The sequence below is a fragment of the Drosophila serrata genome, unplaced genomic scaffold (assembly GCF_035046125.1).
Source record: "Drosophila serrata isolate PLE 108 unplaced genomic scaffold, ASM3504612v1 contig_36, whole genome shotgun sequence".
Classification (NCBI taxonomy): domain Eukaryota; kingdom Metazoa; phylum Arthropoda; class Insecta; order Diptera; family Drosophilidae; genus Drosophila; species Drosophila serrata.
Window position 1 is genome coordinate 591121 of NW_028256934.1, and position 16584 is coordinate 607704.

The 16584-nt window shown below is 51.0% G+C and overlaps 3 protein-coding genes across 3 annotated transcripts; 2 read left to right on the forward strand and 1 right to left on the reverse strand.

Moving 5' to 3' along the window:
• Window positions 1–14: 14 nt before the first annotated feature.
• Window positions 15–4038, reverse strand: Edem1 (ER degradation-enhancing alpha-mannosidase-like protein 2). Its single transcript, XM_020956523.2, has 3 exons — window positions 3689–4038; window positions 2492–3620; window positions 15–2399 (listed from the first exon to the last, which is right to left on the reverse strand). Exons 1-3 carry the CDS (start codon window positions 3811–3813, stop codon window positions 645–647), a joined length of 3009 nt encoding a protein of 1002 aa, XP_020812182.2. The 5' UTR covers window positions 3814–4038; the 3' UTR covers window positions 15–644.
• Window positions 4039–4430: 392 nt separating this feature from the next.
• On the forward strand, window positions 4431–16534 carry mip130 (Myb-interacting protein 130). The gene is made up of 2 exons (XM_020956530.2): window positions 4431–4572; window positions 13376–16534. Exon 2 carries the CDS (start codon window positions 13401–13403, stop codon window positions 16266–16268), a length of 2868 nt encoding a protein of 955 aa, XP_020812189.2. The 5' UTR covers window positions 4431–4572; window positions 13376–13400; the 3' UTR covers window positions 16269–16534.
• On the forward strand, window positions 4888–13083 carry Rbcn-3B (WD repeat-containing protein Rbcn-3B). The gene is made up of 2 exons (XM_020956529.2): window positions 4888–5789; window positions 7021–13083. Exon 2 carries the CDS (start codon window positions 7168–7170, stop codon window positions 11764–11766), a length of 4599 nt encoding a protein of 1532 aa, XP_020812188.2. The 5' UTR covers window positions 4888–5789; window positions 7021–7167; the 3' UTR covers window positions 11767–13083.
• Window positions 16535–16584: the final 50 nt, after the last annotated feature.

Here is a 16584-nt window from a genome sequence, read left to right on the forward strand (position 1 = left end):
ATTGAATGCATAAATACACAAATAAATCAATTTAATTACAATGCAAACTTGGCTGGCACGCACACCCACACTTTGGCAGGATAATACCCGTGTATGTATAGAATGTATGTTTCCTTAAATTAATATATGTGTGTAAATCCTGGCAAAGGGATACAAGAGTGTGTGTAATAAATTAATTAGCGGATATTTACACTGAGGGTACAGGACCAAGTCTAAATCCTGTTGCTTCTTTGAACTATATTTATTCTTAAATAAATGTTTGTTTATGCTTAAATGATGCTTACGAAGAGAAATGTACAACATTTTTTGAACTTAAATGGAAAATAAGACTTGGGGGAAATTCCCTTTTAGAATCAATCGGAATATCTTAATTTACTTTTAACGACATTGTCTAAACACATTGAAATTTACCTATTTTTAATTTCAACAATTAGTTAAAAAAAAAAAGTGTAAAAAAAAGCATCAAAATTGTCACCCCTTCTTCCATTTGGTTGAGGTATGTACCCAATCTCTGCGAGATGTCTGAGGATTCTCGACTCGAAAACCCAGCCAAGCCAAGCCAAGCCCAGCCAAGCCCAGTGCTAACTAAATACATATATCTACATATATCAGTCGTGTTTAGGAGGAGTCCTGGGAGCCCGGAACTACAGCGCATCTGGATAAAAGTCCCGATAGGCAAAGGCCTCGATATATTCCGGCCGATGGCAACCGAAGAGATGATGAGGCAACTCCTTGTCTGCATACCGCTCCAGCGCCTTGCGTGTCTTCTCCAGCAAGACGGCCTCATCGAACTTCACCCGCTGCACAGTGGTTTTCCGCAGGATAGTTTGCACGAACTGCGACCAAACGGAACCGGACTCCTCGGGCTCCGTTTCGGCATCGACAGCAGCTTCCGTTAGCTGCTTCTTTTCCTTCTGGATCTTGGGCTTGGTCTCATCTTGAGTCGCTGTTGTCGTTGTAGTCACCTCCAACGCTTTGGCTTTGCTCTCAGCATACACAGTGGCCACATCCGCATCGCCTGTTGCTTGCTGTGCGTTCTCGCTGGCGGCAACTTCTTTGCTCTTGGCAGCGGCGGCCCGTGGAGTCTCCTGCATTAGCGTCTGCAGGCGATCCACCGTCTCGGCCATGCGTTTCCGAAAATCGATAATGCGCCGAGCGTAGCGAAAGAGTTCACGCTCCTCGGCCGGCTTCATGGGTCTCATGCGATCCTCCTGACGCAATTCATCGGGTTCCAACAGCGCTCGGTAGCGTCCCGCCGCATCCGTGGTGCCCGAGAGGTAGACGCGTTGAGCAAACTCCTGCATGGCAGTGGTATTGACTATGGCAAGTGCATAACCATTACGTGCCTGCAGTATTATTTCGCGGATATCGTTTAAATGCATCGAGGAGGAGGCACTGGAGGTCGCATTAGTTTGCAGCTCTTGCACATTCTGTTCCTCCAATTGAAAGGATGACGACGGCCTATCCAGGCTCTCCAGCACATTCGCCAAGTGGCTGTGCAGTCTTTCCCCGTCTGCCTGGAAACTGAGCAAGCCCAGGCCCTGGATCAATCGAATGTTGGCCACATACTGCTGTTCCAGTTCGTACAGCTGCCAGAGGGATCGCATCCGTGACTCGTATTCCTTCTGGGCGCCCGGACCCAGAACACTGCTGATGTTCGTGTCATACAGCTGCAGGCCCCGTATAAAGGCTACGTCCATGGTAAAGTTACCCATGAAGTTGAGCACATAATTATGGGCTTCGGCGGCACTCCCAAAGTTCTCTCTTCGCTGAGCAAAAAAGTCATCCAAGTCACTCACCGTCAGCTGATTGCGCGGCACCTCGGTCCGCTGCAAGCTCTGGTTGAGCTCCCGCTCCTCGCGTATACGCTCAAAGTTGCTCACCAGCACATCGCCGGCGGGCTGTTGGAACTCATCGAACACTTCAATGTCCACGGCCATGGTTGTGGTTGCTGACTCTTGAGTATCCTTGCTGCTGCTACTCTCTTGGCCTGTTTTGGCTTTCTCGATCTCCCTCTCCTGCTCGTAGTAATGCTCATAGTTCTCTACATGACACTGCGGTGTCCACTGATCGTGCATTGCCACCTGTCGCTCCCTGCTCCTCTCAAAAATGGAACGAGCACTAAAACGCTGCAGATCCAAGCCAGCATATATGTCCTCTTTGTGAGCGTGGCAGCAATGCAATGCCGACATGTCCATAGGATGGGCTTCCGTATTGAAGATATAGGCGCCGGCCTGCACCACGCAGACATCGTCTTCTGTGGAGAGTAGCTCGCCACCTGAGCCGTCGTCATGCAGGAAGTTGTCCTCGTCGAAGAGCAGATACAGGTACTTGCTCGTCTCCGCCAAGAAAAACGACTCCATGCGGTTCTCCTTCTCGTGGGTGACAACGTTGCGGATCTAAAAGCGAAACGATTATTTCGAAGTTATTTGTAATCCAAGGAGCTTTGAGTTATCTGACATATAAATTTTATATCGTATTGACACCCTACCGTGGCATATCCGCATTTGGTCTTGGCACTAAACTCAATGGTCTCCAGCATGTGTTCGCCCAGCTCCAGCAAGTATTCATTGCGCGTCGCCCGATACAGATACATTGCCGACTCGATAAGCTCCGGCCGCAGTGGATATACCTCCCGATTGGGCGACGCCTCACCCGCAGCTATATTGTAAAACTCCGGCAGGAAGCCGTACTTTTTCCATACACCAATGTACCGTGAAATGGTGCGCAGCGCTGGCTCTGTGTCGCCTACAATGCTGAGTATACCGGGCCAAAAGGCCTCGAGCGACTGAAAGACGGGCAGGGTGACGTGGCCCTTGTTCATGCCGACCCACACGTACCAGTCCTCCTTGCGCATATACTTGTCAATGGACGCGCGGGCCTCGTGGAAGAGTTCCAGCAACTCGGGCCGGTTGAGCAGCATGGATGCCTTTACAAGGTATTCGAAGAGGGAATCTACACCGGCGCCGATGCCCGAATCTAGAGCCGTCCAGCGTCCGCTCTGCACATCGATGTGATTGCCAAAAAGACCGATGGACGAACGGTGAGACCAGAGAGCGTGAACCGCCCGCATGGCCACCTCCTCGTAAATGCTATTGCCGGTCAGCCGACTTAGCGTGCCGAACTCGATGAGGAAAGTGCCAACTCCAGCCGTGCACGTAATTGAAGTCTCGCCCTTGGGCACGCCGTAGCGCAGGTTCACCGTTCCATACGGCATGCCCGTGTTCGTATCAAAGGCGGGCAACAGCCGCTTGGCCACATCCTCCGCCAAACGGAGCAGAGGTCCCTGACAGGGCCAGCCCTGCTCCAAAACAATGCCGGCACGCTTGGACAACAAGTGGGCAGAAAGCAGGCCGCCAACGATGCGAATGTTCGTCTCGAACACGGACACGTTGATGTCCCGATCGAAGTTCATTTTCTGCTCCAGCAAGTGAGTAACGCGCCGGAATTCCGTGAAGTTGCCCATGACGGCCAGCGTGTCCAGGGCGTCAATCAGTGTCAGCGAGTAGCTGCCCCATGTGTCGTGGCCGTCGCATGTTAGCGGACGCAACTCGTCGTAGTTGGAGGCGTGGCGCAAGTAGCCTTCGTAGGCGTGCTGGAACATGCGGCGTACGTCCTCCCTGGTGGGATTGTAAACAGAGATTAACACTGGCATTCGGTACAACTCCTCCAACGGCCAGTTACCCACCTCAGCTCCAGCTTCCGCGCCTTTGTGAATTGCTTTTGAGCACTGACATCAGGCGCCAGCAGCAGTAGCAACAGGAGGAAGACCGTGCAGAGCAGCACCTTGTAGGCGTAGATCCAATGCTGCATCGTTGCTTGGGTCGGAGGAGTCAATCAGTGGCGCTAATTCAATTATGGGCATGGTCAGTGCGCCATAGCCAGCGTGGATGTGGGAGAAGTCAAAGCGGCTACGTTGTCGCAAAAACCAAAACACGGCGAATCGCGGGCAGTCACAGCGATCACTGAATACCCTATACCAGGCATATATAATGAAGTTACTAAAACTTGAATATAATAAATGGGGATTCAATTGTGTGAAAAGTTTAATTATTTTATTTAAAATATTTATATGTCAGTTCAATACCTTTTAGTTAAGCAAATTAGTTTATTAGAAGTTGCAAATTAATTTAATCTTCATAAATAACACACTCTGGCAATAGTCACCTATGCCCAGCTGTAGAGTGCAAACAGCTGTTTCGTTCAAAGAACTATCGAAACTATCGTCAGGGTCGTCGATTCGCGTGTAGATACTGGTTAGCTGTTGCAAACGGCTCTGTTCGACATAAACACCTCTAAATAGCCGATAAAGTATTTAAAACAGACTTCTTAATTCGAAACGAATATGGCTAAGCACTTTAAGTACAATTTTCTGGCTAAAAATTAAATCGATTGTTTGTGGCTCTATCGCGCGGCACGCGCGCGTTTTCCTTGACACGAGTTGGCAGCACCAAAGCAATGTTTCTCTGCTGGCCATTCAAAAGTGTGTGTTCTTACGGCATTGTATTGTGTTTGGAATTCAAAATAAACAAGGAACAGGCAACCCAACAATTGCAGAAACTGCACCCAGCGGTGAGTGAGTCCACAAAGAATAGATTTTATTAAAGCTTCTATGGCGAATGCGCCGGCCAATAACAAGGCAAGCCTTTGTTTCGCCTGCAAACAACCGAATCACCTTCCCGTCAATGGGCAAAAGTTGAGTCTTTGGTGGCTATTCTCCGGTTAAAGCCACCAACAAATGCTTCCCAATTATCTGTCCTGACGGTGTCTATATCGTGGGGACGGTCTTATAGAGCCCAGCTCAAGGCATTTCACAATATGCCATCGGGTGCGGGAGTAATGTCCGTTGGCTGAAAAGTAACAACATTGTGAAAGCAGACATGTGGGCTCGCCTTTGGAGCCCCCGTGAACGCGCAAAAACCTTCCCAATTAAGTTTATTACTAAGCCCGTTACGTTCGCTGGCCGCATTTTATGCCAGCATAGTGATATCTGTGAAAATATAAACAATTGGAGGAAAATATTAAATTTTTAGCCCAGAGTTGTCGCCGTTCGCGATTCCCACTTTCATTCTTCCAATCGCACGGCGCCGCGACAACCCTGCGCACACGCAAAACCTATCGAAAATTTTTTTATGGGCCCACGGTCGATAAAACACTTTCGTGTGCGCCTCAGTCGTGTACGAAAAAAAAAAGAAAAATAGAAAAAGAAAAGTTTACTAAAACGAAAACGAAGCAACGTATAGCGGAATATAGCGAAAAACAACGGGCCCGCAGCCGAGTGCAGTACACGAGTAACCGTAATTTAGCAAGTTAAGTGCAAGGAGCAGCAGCAACGCAACAACAGCAACAGTTCTACGGCGCTACGGGAAAAAAATGGAAATATGCATAATACGAAAAAGTGGCCAATAACAAAAACAAAAACAACAGCCAGCGACAATAGTCAGCAGCAGCAGCAGCAGCAGTAACAACAACAACAACAACAACAATAGCACCACCAACAACGTGTGTGTTGTAATTGTGGAACCGAGCAGAGGCGGCGGCAGAAAAGTGTGTGTGTGTGCTCCGACGGGGGGTGGTTGCTTTGGTCGTCTGCTCACCCATAAATTAGAATCGCGCGACGACATTGAGGTCCGCCCTGGAATGCAGCATGTCCGCGGATCAGGATCAATAATCATCGAAGTCGATACAGCCATCGAAAGCAGCAGCAGCAGAAGCAGTGGGTAATAAAGTTCGAACCGAAAAAAGAGGAATCACGCGCGCCACCCCAATACGGAAAACGGCTGAAAAATGTTAGCTAAATGCCAAGTTATCTACAATTATTATTTATTTGTCCCTGTGTGCGTGCCAGTCGAATGTGGCTGTGTGTGTGCGCGTGTGTGTGCGATAGCAAAAATAATAAAAATCCGCTCAAATTGCGATGCCAAATTGTCGCCGCGTCTCCGACTTGTGCCCAATTAATTGATCGTCTTTCAATTGTCGAGACATCCCATATTCAGATAGTCAGCATTTCCATATGCCACACACTCCGTATCCGATGTCCGTTCCGCTCCTGGAGCATTCCATCTCCCAAGGTTGTCTATTGTATAACTTGAATCGGAGAATCCGAGTCCGGGCCTCGTTCCTTGTTTATCTTTGGACAATCCAAAGTGGCCTACAGTGGAGGCTGTCACAGGTTGGACTCGAAATCTCACTTTGATTCGATAAGCTCGCCCGCTCGTTCGCTTGGACAAGTGTTGTCACCTGGCATTACCGAAAAGAGAGAGAGAGAAACCCTTATCTTTGACGCCTTACGGCATAACATATTCGAATAAATTAGGCTTTTATTTGGCAACTAGTTAAAATAACCAACCCTTAGTGAGTTTACCATAACTTTATTCAAAGGATAAGCTTCAAGAAAGGCAAAGTTATACTCTGTTTGGCCCTAAGGAATGGCATTTCCCGAAATGTTTATGCTATGTAATAGCCTTCATAAATCTTGATTACTCAAGTTACCCTAGAGTCTTAACACATCAAATTTACTCTATTTCGGGATGTAATGTAATTTCCTTTAATTATAAACCTTCGTTGCCTCTTATTACCCTTGAAATTATCAAACTTTCACTACTGTTATTCCATTCTCTCAGATTCCATAAAAGTTGCACAATTCTTTTATTGATTTTTCATGCTTTAAAGATGATATATGATACGGAGGCATAAATAACTTACATACCGCAAGGTGTCTCAGTTAAGGCTTTCTATTTATACAGTTCTCATGTGTCTAAGCGCACTGGGTAGAATTGTTTAGAAACTATTTCCTATTGGAAATTGATCAGCTTTAGATTGATTACCACCTAGAATCACAAATATTCTGGGCATAAACAGCCTCGGATAGTTGAGGAGTGAGTCACTGATTAGCAGCTTTCACTGTACCGCGCACGCACTTGAACGCACACAGGCGACAAATGCCACCATACACTACCATTATCCGGTGTATGTGGCTGTGGACGTGAGCAAATGTTTACTCAAGAACCATTTTTACAGAGACCGCAGTAGCAGCAGCAGCAGCAGCAGCAGCAGCAGCCGCATTTCGTGGGAAGAGAGGAGACCAAGGAGGAGGAGCAGGTGAAGCAGCAGTTGGAGCACGACGGTGCTCTGAGAAGGTAAAACTCGCCTAATCAAGTCAGCGCCATGGTGAGTAACAATCTGGTGGTGCCCGTGGTCCTCTGGGGGCCCACAGCGCCCACGCATTGCATCTCGAGCGTGTTCCTTTCGGATGATCAGCTGACGCTGGTTACCGGCTGCTACGATGGACAGATCTGCCTGTGGCAGGTGGAGCCCAGCACATTGAAGATGTCGCCGCGCTGCCTGCTGGTGGGCCACTCTGCCCCGGTGCTGTGCCTAGTGCGTGCCTCGCTCCTGCCGGAGAACAACTTTCTGGTCAGCTCGTCGGAGAACGGTGAGATGTGCACCTGGGACCTCACGGACGGCAAGTGCATGGAGGCTGTCAAGCTGCCACAGGTTCACACCCAAATCCAGAGCTATCACACGGCCAACAGCGAGGATGTGCGTCTATTCTGCATTGGCTACTATGCCGAAATCATGGTCATGGATCCCTTCAGCCTCGAGGTCATCTATGTGCTCAGCTCTAAAGTGAAGCCGGACTGGATCTCAGCCATTCATGTGCTGCGTCCGATGCGACGCAAGGACGATGTGGTGCTGGCCATCACCACCACCGGCACCGTCAAGGTGTGGACCCTCACGGGCAACGAGAACAAGCACGCAGAGCCCATCTACGAGAACGAGTCGAAGGAGATTCGATGCCTCAATGCCATTACCATGAACTGCTGCGCCCAGAACCAGCGAACGGTGCTCCTTGTGTGTACCAAATACTGGCAAATCTACGATGCCGGCGACTTCACCGTCCTGTGCTCCGTCATTGCGCCTGCCCGAGAGCGGTGGCAGGGCGGCGACTTCATCACCTCGGATCGCGTCATGCTGTGGACGGACGAGGGCAAGGGCTATCTGTATAAGCTGCCCGCCAACTGCATTCCGGACAACAAGGAGTTTCACTCGAAGAGCGTCGTCCGCGACGCCCCATACCTGTACTACGTCCTGCAGCATGCTGGCGATAAGGTGCTCTCGTGTCCGCCGGCCATGAAGCTGCTGCAGGGCACCGGCGGTCAGCACAATCTACTCCGCGGTGACTCCGAGGGTTACATCTCCGTGTGGAACGTACCGGAGGTGCCGCTGGATAACATTAGCATACTGCAGGCCAAGCAGATGCCGCCGCGCGTACTCAAGCCGCATGTGTGCACCTCGCTAGTGGAGGCGTGGTCAATAATGGATCCGCCACCGGTTGGCATACTGGACCAGCTGTCGCGCATCACTGAGTCGCCGGTGAAGCTCACCTCGAGCATCTATTTGCCACAGCAGAGCCGCCTGGTGATTGGACGTGAGGACGGCAGCATTGTAATTGTTCCGGCCACCCAGACGGTGATGATGCAGCTGCTGGTGGGAATCAAGCAGAACTTTAGCGACTGGCCTTCGCATCAGATCCTTTACGGTCACCGCGGCCGAGTTAATTGCCTGCTCTGCCCATCGATGATTCATTCGCGGTACGAGAAATCCCACCTGCTATCCGGTGGCATCGATTTCGCCGTCTGCCTGTGGGATCTGTACAGCGGCAGCTTGCTGCATCGATTCTGTGTCCATGCCGGCGAGATTACGCAGCTCCTTGTGCCTCCGGAGAGCTGCAGCCCAAGGATATTGAAGTGCATTTGCTCGGTGGCCTCGGATCACTCAGTCACGCTGGTCTCTCTGCAGGAGCGCAAATGCGTGACGCTGGCCAGTCGCCATCTGTTCCCCGTGGTCACCATCAAGTGGCGGCCGCTGGATGACTTCCTCATCGTCGGCTGCTCCGACGGCAGCGTTTACGTATGGCAAATGGAGACGGGACACTTGGACCGCGTTCTTCACGGCATGCTGGCCGAGGAAGTTCTCTCCGCTTGCGATGAACAGGCAGAGGATGGCGGCTCCGGTGGTGGCAGCGGTTCAAATGGTGCCTCTAGTGCCAGCGAAATGGGCATGGCCAATCCAGCGGTTCACTTCTTCCGCGGCCTCAAGTCGCGCAACATGAACGCCATCCGACATGCCACACAGCGTGGCATCACGCAGCTCCAACAACTGCAGGGCCACAACCAGGGCAACTTTGACTTCCTGATGAAGCACCGAAGCAATCCGTTGGTCATCCAGGGCCTGCGCACCAATCCCAAGGATGCCGAGAGCCACATTCTGTTCTTCGACATCGAGGGATTGATCTTTGAGCTGCACAGCGAGGAGTACGCCCAGATGACGCCGGCCACGCTGGAGGCGCTGGGCGTTCATCTGCAGAACCCCAAGGATGGCAAGTCGATGCATCTGGATGCGAGCAAGAAGATAGGGGACTTCTTTAGCAAGGTGAAGAACAAGGCGGTGGATGTGGAGAAGATACTGAAGGACAAGGACAAGCATGGCCTCGTCCAGAAGTTCAAGGAGAAGACGGAAATCGTGGAGAAGAAAGTGCAAGCAAAGGTAGAGAGCCTGCAGAAGGCCGTGGAGCCGCATGAGGAGCAGCAGGACCTCAAGAGCAAGATTGCCTCCAAAATGGAGGTCACGCATGTGATGGAGGTGGCCCAGCTGCTGCTCTCGTTGCTCCATTCGTGGGGCCTCGATCCGCATCTGGACAAGATGTGCGAGACGCGGCTGGGCCTGCTGCGCCCCATCGTGCCCATCTCGTACGGTGTGCTCTCCAAGGCCGGCTACATGTCCCTGCTGCTGCCGACGTGGCAGAACAACTATGCCATCCCGCCGGGCATCCAGCTACCCTCCAGCTCGAAGAAGCGTCCGTTGCCCGAGGAGCTGCAGCGTCTGGAGCACCTGACAGCCGTATTTACGTCACGCTTGCACTGGGAACTGAGTACCACGCTGACAACTAATCACATCCTCGCCCTGGTGGCCATGTCCAACACGCTGCTCTCGATGAGCGCCGCCTCCTTCCTGCCGGACAGCGAGAAGCACAAGAAGCTGCAGCGTCTGGCACAGCGCACGGACTCCACGCTGAGCAACGAGGAGGAGCGCGAGGAGCTGATGGCCCACCACATCTCGCAGATTAAGCATGCCTGGAGCCTGCTGGCCACCCACCACTGTTTCCTGCTGCCGGACAAGATCGAGGCTCTGGAGCCGAAGAAATTCAAGCGGCCACAGGTGGAGATGATGGTCAAGCGCTGGCAACACCATTGCATCGAGATCCGGGAGGCGGCTCAGCAAATACTACTCGGCGAGCTGACCCGCATGGGCAAGAAGGGACGCAAGCAGCTGGTCGAGAGTTGGGCCCAATATCTGCCGCTCTACACGCACACGGAACCGATTGTCGGGGCCCAGCAGCAGTTGGCCCTGCTTAGTCAGCCGGCAGGTGGAGGCGGAGCTGGTTCCGGTTCGGGTGCCAATGGCAGTGGTGCGGGCTCCGGGTCAGGTGGCGGCGGAGTAGGCGGAAATGTTAGCGGCGGCGGCATGGGACCAGGCGGTGGAGTCCCTGGCGGTGATGCCCACCAAGACGAGGATTACGAGGAGGAGGAGGAGGAGATAATACGGAAACCATCCAGCTTGTCGGAGTTAAAACGCAAGCAGACCACGGCAGTTATACTTCTGGGTGTCATCGGTGCCGAATTCGGCCAGGATATCTCGCAGGAGTCACCCAATCATCGCGGCAGCATAAGCCTGGCCACGGGCGCCACTCTGACCAGCGGTGGTGGCGGCGGCGAGCGACGGAAATCGAGCGTAGTCGAGGGCTTCGGCATTGCGAACAACCTGGCACGCCTCACCTCGATGGCCTTGGCCCATCTGTTGTATGCACCGCCCTCGCCCAAGCTGCCACAGTATACGCCCCTGCGCCGGGCGGCCATCGATCTGCTGGGCAGAGGCTTCACCGTATGGGAACCATACCTAGATGTGTCCAAGGTGCTGCTCGGTCTGCTGGAGATCTCGTGCGAGGGCAAGGCGGTGCCGAATCTTAATTACAAACTCCCACTGACTCCCCAAGCGGATGCCTGCCGGACAGCCAGGCACGCACTGCGTCTGATAGCCACCGCTCGGCCGGCGGCCTTCATTACCACCATGGCGCGTGAGGTGGCCAGATACAATACGATGCAGCAGAATGCGCAATCCATTAACACGCCGCTGACCCAGTCCGTCCTGCACAAGGCCAAGGGCGAGATATTGCAGTGCGTTGAGATGCTGATCGACAAGATGCAATCGGAAATTGCCGGCCTTCTTGTGGAGGTGATGGACATAGCCCTGCATTGTGTCGACAGCAACGAGCTGAAGAGCCGCGGATTGGCGGAGCTGTGTCCCTCGATCTGCAAGTTCAACCAGATCTCGCACTGCGCCCAGACGAGACGCATCGCTGTGGGGGCCAACAGTGGCAATCTGGCCATTTACGAGCTGCGGCAGAACAAATGCCAGATGATACCGGCGCATACGCATCCCATCACCTCGCTGGCCTTCTCGCCGGATGGCAAGTACCTCGTCTCGTATTCCTGCGCCGAGAATCGACTCTCCTTCTGGCAGACCTCGACGGGCATGTTCGGATTGGGTCAGTCGCAGACACGCTGCACCAAGGGCTATTCGACGGCCCCGATACCGGATGTGTCGCGTCTGAATCCGATGCGTCTGGCCAAACTGGTGTGGATCAACAATCGCACCGTGACCCTGATGCTGGCCGATGGTTCCGAGACGCGATTCAATGTCTAAGCAGGAACAAGGTTACGATGATCCGATGAGGATGTATTAGGCAAGGTTATTAGGCAATCAGCGCGGGCTTCAAAAGCAGCGAATATGGAAGAACGCAGGATGTAAGGAGGTAGTATGTGGAGCAGAAACGACAAAACAATAATTATTCAAAGATAAAAAACCTGGAAACGTCTGGCGTTTCCCTAAATAATAATACATAATAAAGTCAATAAAAACTAAGAAAAGCTAAGCGAAAAGTAACAGTCAAAGGGACGAAACTGAAACTAAAAACTTAAATAACGGGGGGAAAACCCCCCAAAAAACACTAAGCAGCATTAAGTTAAAGAGAAGAAGGAAAGTTGAGGGCAAACGGAAAATTCAATACAACACATTTTGTTATTTATTTATATATATATATATACTTACCCTATATATCTGTATCTGTATCTGTATTTTAATGTATTACACGATTTTAATATGCCCCCGTCTCTATATAATACCCCTGTTCTTCCCCCCACAAATGCTACGTCCATTTTATTTTTTAGTGAATAACTTTTACCCAAAACAAACAACACACACAACACTCTCTTTGAACACGTCGTGTTTCTGCTTTTGTTGTTCAGTTCCCAACGCGGAAGGAAAACAGAAAACTAAATCCAAATATTAACAAAGTAAACAACAATTAACCAGATGCAAAACACACACCACACCACACACACAACGCAAAGGAATGAAATGGAAAAACGATTAAAATTATAACAAAAAAAGAAAAGAAAGAAAAAAAAACAAAGATTGAAAAGCTGTTATTATTATTACACAACTATTATTATTATTACTATTGTATGCTACTATTACTATTATTATTGATATTTGTTATGCCTAATGTATTGTTATATATATATATCGAAAGAGGAAAACCTAAACAAATGTATTGAGCAAAGTTGCAAAAACGAAAACAAAAACGAAAGAAAAAAAAAACAAAAACACTAAATAAAGTTAATTATATAGAGCGAAGAAGTCAGGTGTTTTTATTTTTTTTTTATATATATATATATACATATATTTTTTTTGTGAACCTTACTTTTATTGTAATTCCTATATTGATAACTTCTTCGTCTTCTTTCGATGTCATACTTCTGCTTAAGCGTGTGTAAAAAGTCTTTGTTGTTCTGTGAAAATAATACATACATGCATACTTATATACGAGATCCTTCAATCAAAGTATTACAAAAAAAAAAGAGAAAATTAAACAAAAAGATACGAAACGAAGCAACTACAAAAATTATGTACGGAGAGTATACAAAAAAAAAATGAAATAAACTCAACCAAACATGAGAACTTTTTTGCATTTTTACTTTACCTTTTAAGTTTAAGGATGTGCAGACTGTACTTATTGTACAAAACAAAAGAATGTCCACACTGGGTATTTAGTGTGACCAACCTTTTGTTTAAAGGACAAGTACAGTCTACCTTAAATTTAATGTAATTTTTACATTTGTAAAGTTACCTCAAAAGGTATCTTAGATAGTTATAGTGTTAAGTTTCCTTTTAAAATAATCCCCTGCCAACGATTCCCTTTCTCCCACTTGCTTACTGATCCCTCCTATCCTATCTGTTCCCTGAATTACAGTCGTTTTGTTGCTCGCCCAGTGAGAATGCCCGCCGTCGAAGGCCAAAGAGGCCGGGGAAGGAAGGCAACGGCCGCCGCCAGGAGGCAAACCGTTCTATATGACGAGGACGAGGAGCGACCCATCAAGCAACAGCCCATGGACGTGGAGGAGGATGATGACAACGATCGTGAGGAGCCCGACGCAGAACCCGACGAGGGTGAGGATGAAGAGGAGGAACACTTGGACGAGGTCGAAGAGGGGGAGGAAAACGACGACGACGAGCAGGAGAGCAGCAATGAGACAAGCGAACCGGAGGAGCAAGTAGAGCCGCCGGCCTTCAGCCTGGCCACGCTCGGGCTGCAGCGCGTGGGCAGCGCCCCGCCGCCCAAACCCAAGGTGCAAAAGGCACCGATCCTGACCCTCAATGCTCGCGGCATGCCGGCCCGCATCCGCAAGAAGAATCGTTTGTTCTACGATGAGAACATCATCAACGACGACAAGCCGCTGCGCATGAGCCTGGCGCCAAAGAAACTGCCCGGCCGGCCGCCGCTCTCCGCCGGCGGAGGCTCTGCCCAGAAGACACCGCTCACACCCTCCAAGGTGTTGAAGAAGCGCAAGGGTGTTGTCTCCCGCTACATGCGCTCCAGTGACGGCTCCAGCTCCAACTCGGCTAGCAGTCAGCAGACGCAGCAGACTCATTTGGGCAAGCTTAAGAAGACGCCATTGAAGGGTTCGCCGGGAGGCAAACTGCAAACGTCCGGCAAGGCGGGTTCAAAGGTGACCGGCAAACGCTTGGCCGCTGGGGCTGCGGCGGCCTCCGAGATGGAGGCCAACGAGGCGGAAATCCATGCGGCGGTGGCCCACAAGCGGTTAGGACAGTCCATCGGTCTGCGGCTTCGGAATGTCCTCAAGCTGCCCAAGGCTCACAAATGGGCCATCGCCGAGTGGTTCTACTCGTATGTGGACAAGCCGCTCTTCGAGAGCCGTGACGAAGTCCTGACCCATGTGAACGAGCTGGCGCCGCGCTTGGGTCCCCGCATGCTTAATCGACATGAATGGATCAACATTAGGCGGCGGATGGGCAGGCCGCGCCGCTGCTCGGCCAAGTTCTTTAGCGAGGAGCGCAAGGAGCTGGATCGTAAGCGTCAGCTCATCAGGACGCTGCAGTCGCGAAAGCCTGGCGAGTTGAAGGACTCAATGCTGCTGTCGGATATGCCCGAGAAAATACCTATGCCCTTGCCACTGGGCACCAAAGTGACGGCCAGGCTGCGTTCGCCCCAGGATGGAATCTTTGCCGGCACCGTGGCCGCATATGACTCCCTGAACGCCATGTATCGGGTGACCTTCGAGCGCCCTGGTTTGGGCACGCATGCCATACCGGACTACGAGATCGTTTCGGAGAACTTCCACGAAATGCTGCCGCTGCACAGTTTGACCAAGGACTTCCGGCCCAATCTGATGTGCATCTATCAGACGAATAACCTCGGCTTTACCACCAACCTGGGCTTCACGGCCAACCTCTCCAGCAATTATCTGCAAAAGAAGGGTGAGAAGGGGACAGGAACTGGACCTGGAGCTGGCGCTGGTTCGGCTTCGGCTTCGGGAACTCCGCAGAAGAATCTGGCCAATAACAATGCAGACGCACGAAAGGCACTGAGCATGAAGCTCAACAAAAGCGATCCCCTCCTGGGTCAAGATTTGGTGGCCGAGAGTCCCATCCGTCAGCAGCTGGCCCGTTATCATCATAATCATCATCAGCATCGTCACAACTACCCGAGGACGCTGCTCGAGCATCTGGTGCACCTGCAGAAGCACATCGCGGTGAAGGCCGATCGCATCCAGCGTCTGAACAAGATGAACAGCACCGCGGAGCTGGCCCTGGCCGAAATGATTAACCAGGATGAGAACGGGGAATGCCATCGCCGCCAGATTGCCGATAACTTTCAACGGCAATATGCCTACAACATTGTGTCCATCGAGAAGAACAACGTCGATCTCATGTACGAACTGACCAAGGTGCAGGAGCTCTCTTCCAGCCTCACACGCAATCCCAATGTCCAGGCCATGATCTCGCCGACGTACATGCGCGAGGAGTGCCGGGCCAAGGCCTCCCTGACGGTGGACGAAGTGAATAAGGGACTGGTGAAAAATCCGCACATGATTCGCCTGCTGAAGAACCTCACCACCCTGCTGTTCCTTACCCAGAACGTGAACGGCGACAACAAGGTCTTCGAGGGCTGCCTCGAGGAGGTACGCACCAATCTCTATTGCAGCGACAATAGCGAGGTCTTCAAGAAGAGCGTGCAGGCGCGTCTGGAGTACATTACAATGGACATTGCCAAGAGTATGGATGATAATGAAGAGGCCGGCAGAAGCAGCGGCACCGAGGACGTCAAGGAAGAGGAGGACGAGTCCAAAGACAGCTCGAAGGCGAAAACGAAAGAGAAGCAGCAGCAGCCGGAGGAGGGGGACGAGGAACCTGGCAAGGTGGCACAAAAAAGTCAAGAGCCAGCGGCGGAAGAGGAGGAGAATAACGGAGAGGAGAAGTTGGATTCAGACGGATCAGACAAGCATTCAAATCACAATCAGAAGGAGGAGAAGCAGCAAGAGCAAAAGTCGATGCAGGAAGCGGAAGAGGATACAGAGCCCGAGATGGAGGAGCATCATCTGGAGCCAGAGCTTGAGCCAGAGCATGAGCCCGGACCCGAGCCCGAGCCAGAGGAGCGGTCACCCAATGCTGCCGCCACCGATGACACCCAGATCACCATCGAGTCCATGAAGGAGTCCGAGGAGGAGTTCCTCTCGACTGGCGAAACGGAGGACGAGGAAATGCCAGACGAAGAACTGCAGCAGCTGAAAATGTCGGACGAGCTCTCCGGGGATGAATATTGTCTACGTCAAGTAGAGATGTAGAAGTGCTCTTTCCCTTGGCCACCTTATTTTTTTTGTTCTCTCCCTAGGTTAAGATTGTAAGTTGGATTATTTCAATTCGTTGCAATAGAAGGTGCAACAACCGCAAGTCCCTGCATCATTGCAAATAGAAAGTGGACGCGGAGACCATCCCTGGACCCTGGCCAGGTGACCCATTATTGTAAATCTGCAAAGAATTTATTAAAACAATTATTGATTGCGTTGAAAGCTGTAGAGAAAAGCCTCGGCAATAAAGAGTTTACAATAAAGTGTCGTCTTTCAAGAATTTGGGTCACTCTTTCAAGGACCACACTCTCGT

Excerpts from the sequence above, each read along its gene's own strand:
- Edem1 (XM_020956523.2), bottom strand. The coding sequence starts at position 3,813 with ATGCAGCATTGGATCTACGCCTACAAGGTGCTGCTCTGCACGGTCTTC. Across the intron at positions 3,621-3,688 it reads GCGCGGAAGCTGGAGCTGAG|GGAGGACGTACGCCGCATGT; the intron begins GTGGGTAACTGG and ends CAATCCCACCAG. Across the intron at positions 2,400-2,491 it reads CCAAATGCGGATATGCCACG|ATCCGCAACGTTGTCACCCA; the intron begins GTAGGGTGTCAA and ends TTTCGCTTTTAG.
- Rbcn-3B (XM_020956529.2), top strand. The coding sequence starts at position 7,168 with ATGGTGAGTAACAATCTGGTGGTGCCCGTGGTCCTCTGGGGGCCCACA.
- mip130 (XM_020956530.2), top strand. The coding sequence starts at position 13,401 with ATGCCCGCCGTCGAAGGCCAAAGAGGCCGGGGAAGGAAGGCAACGGCC.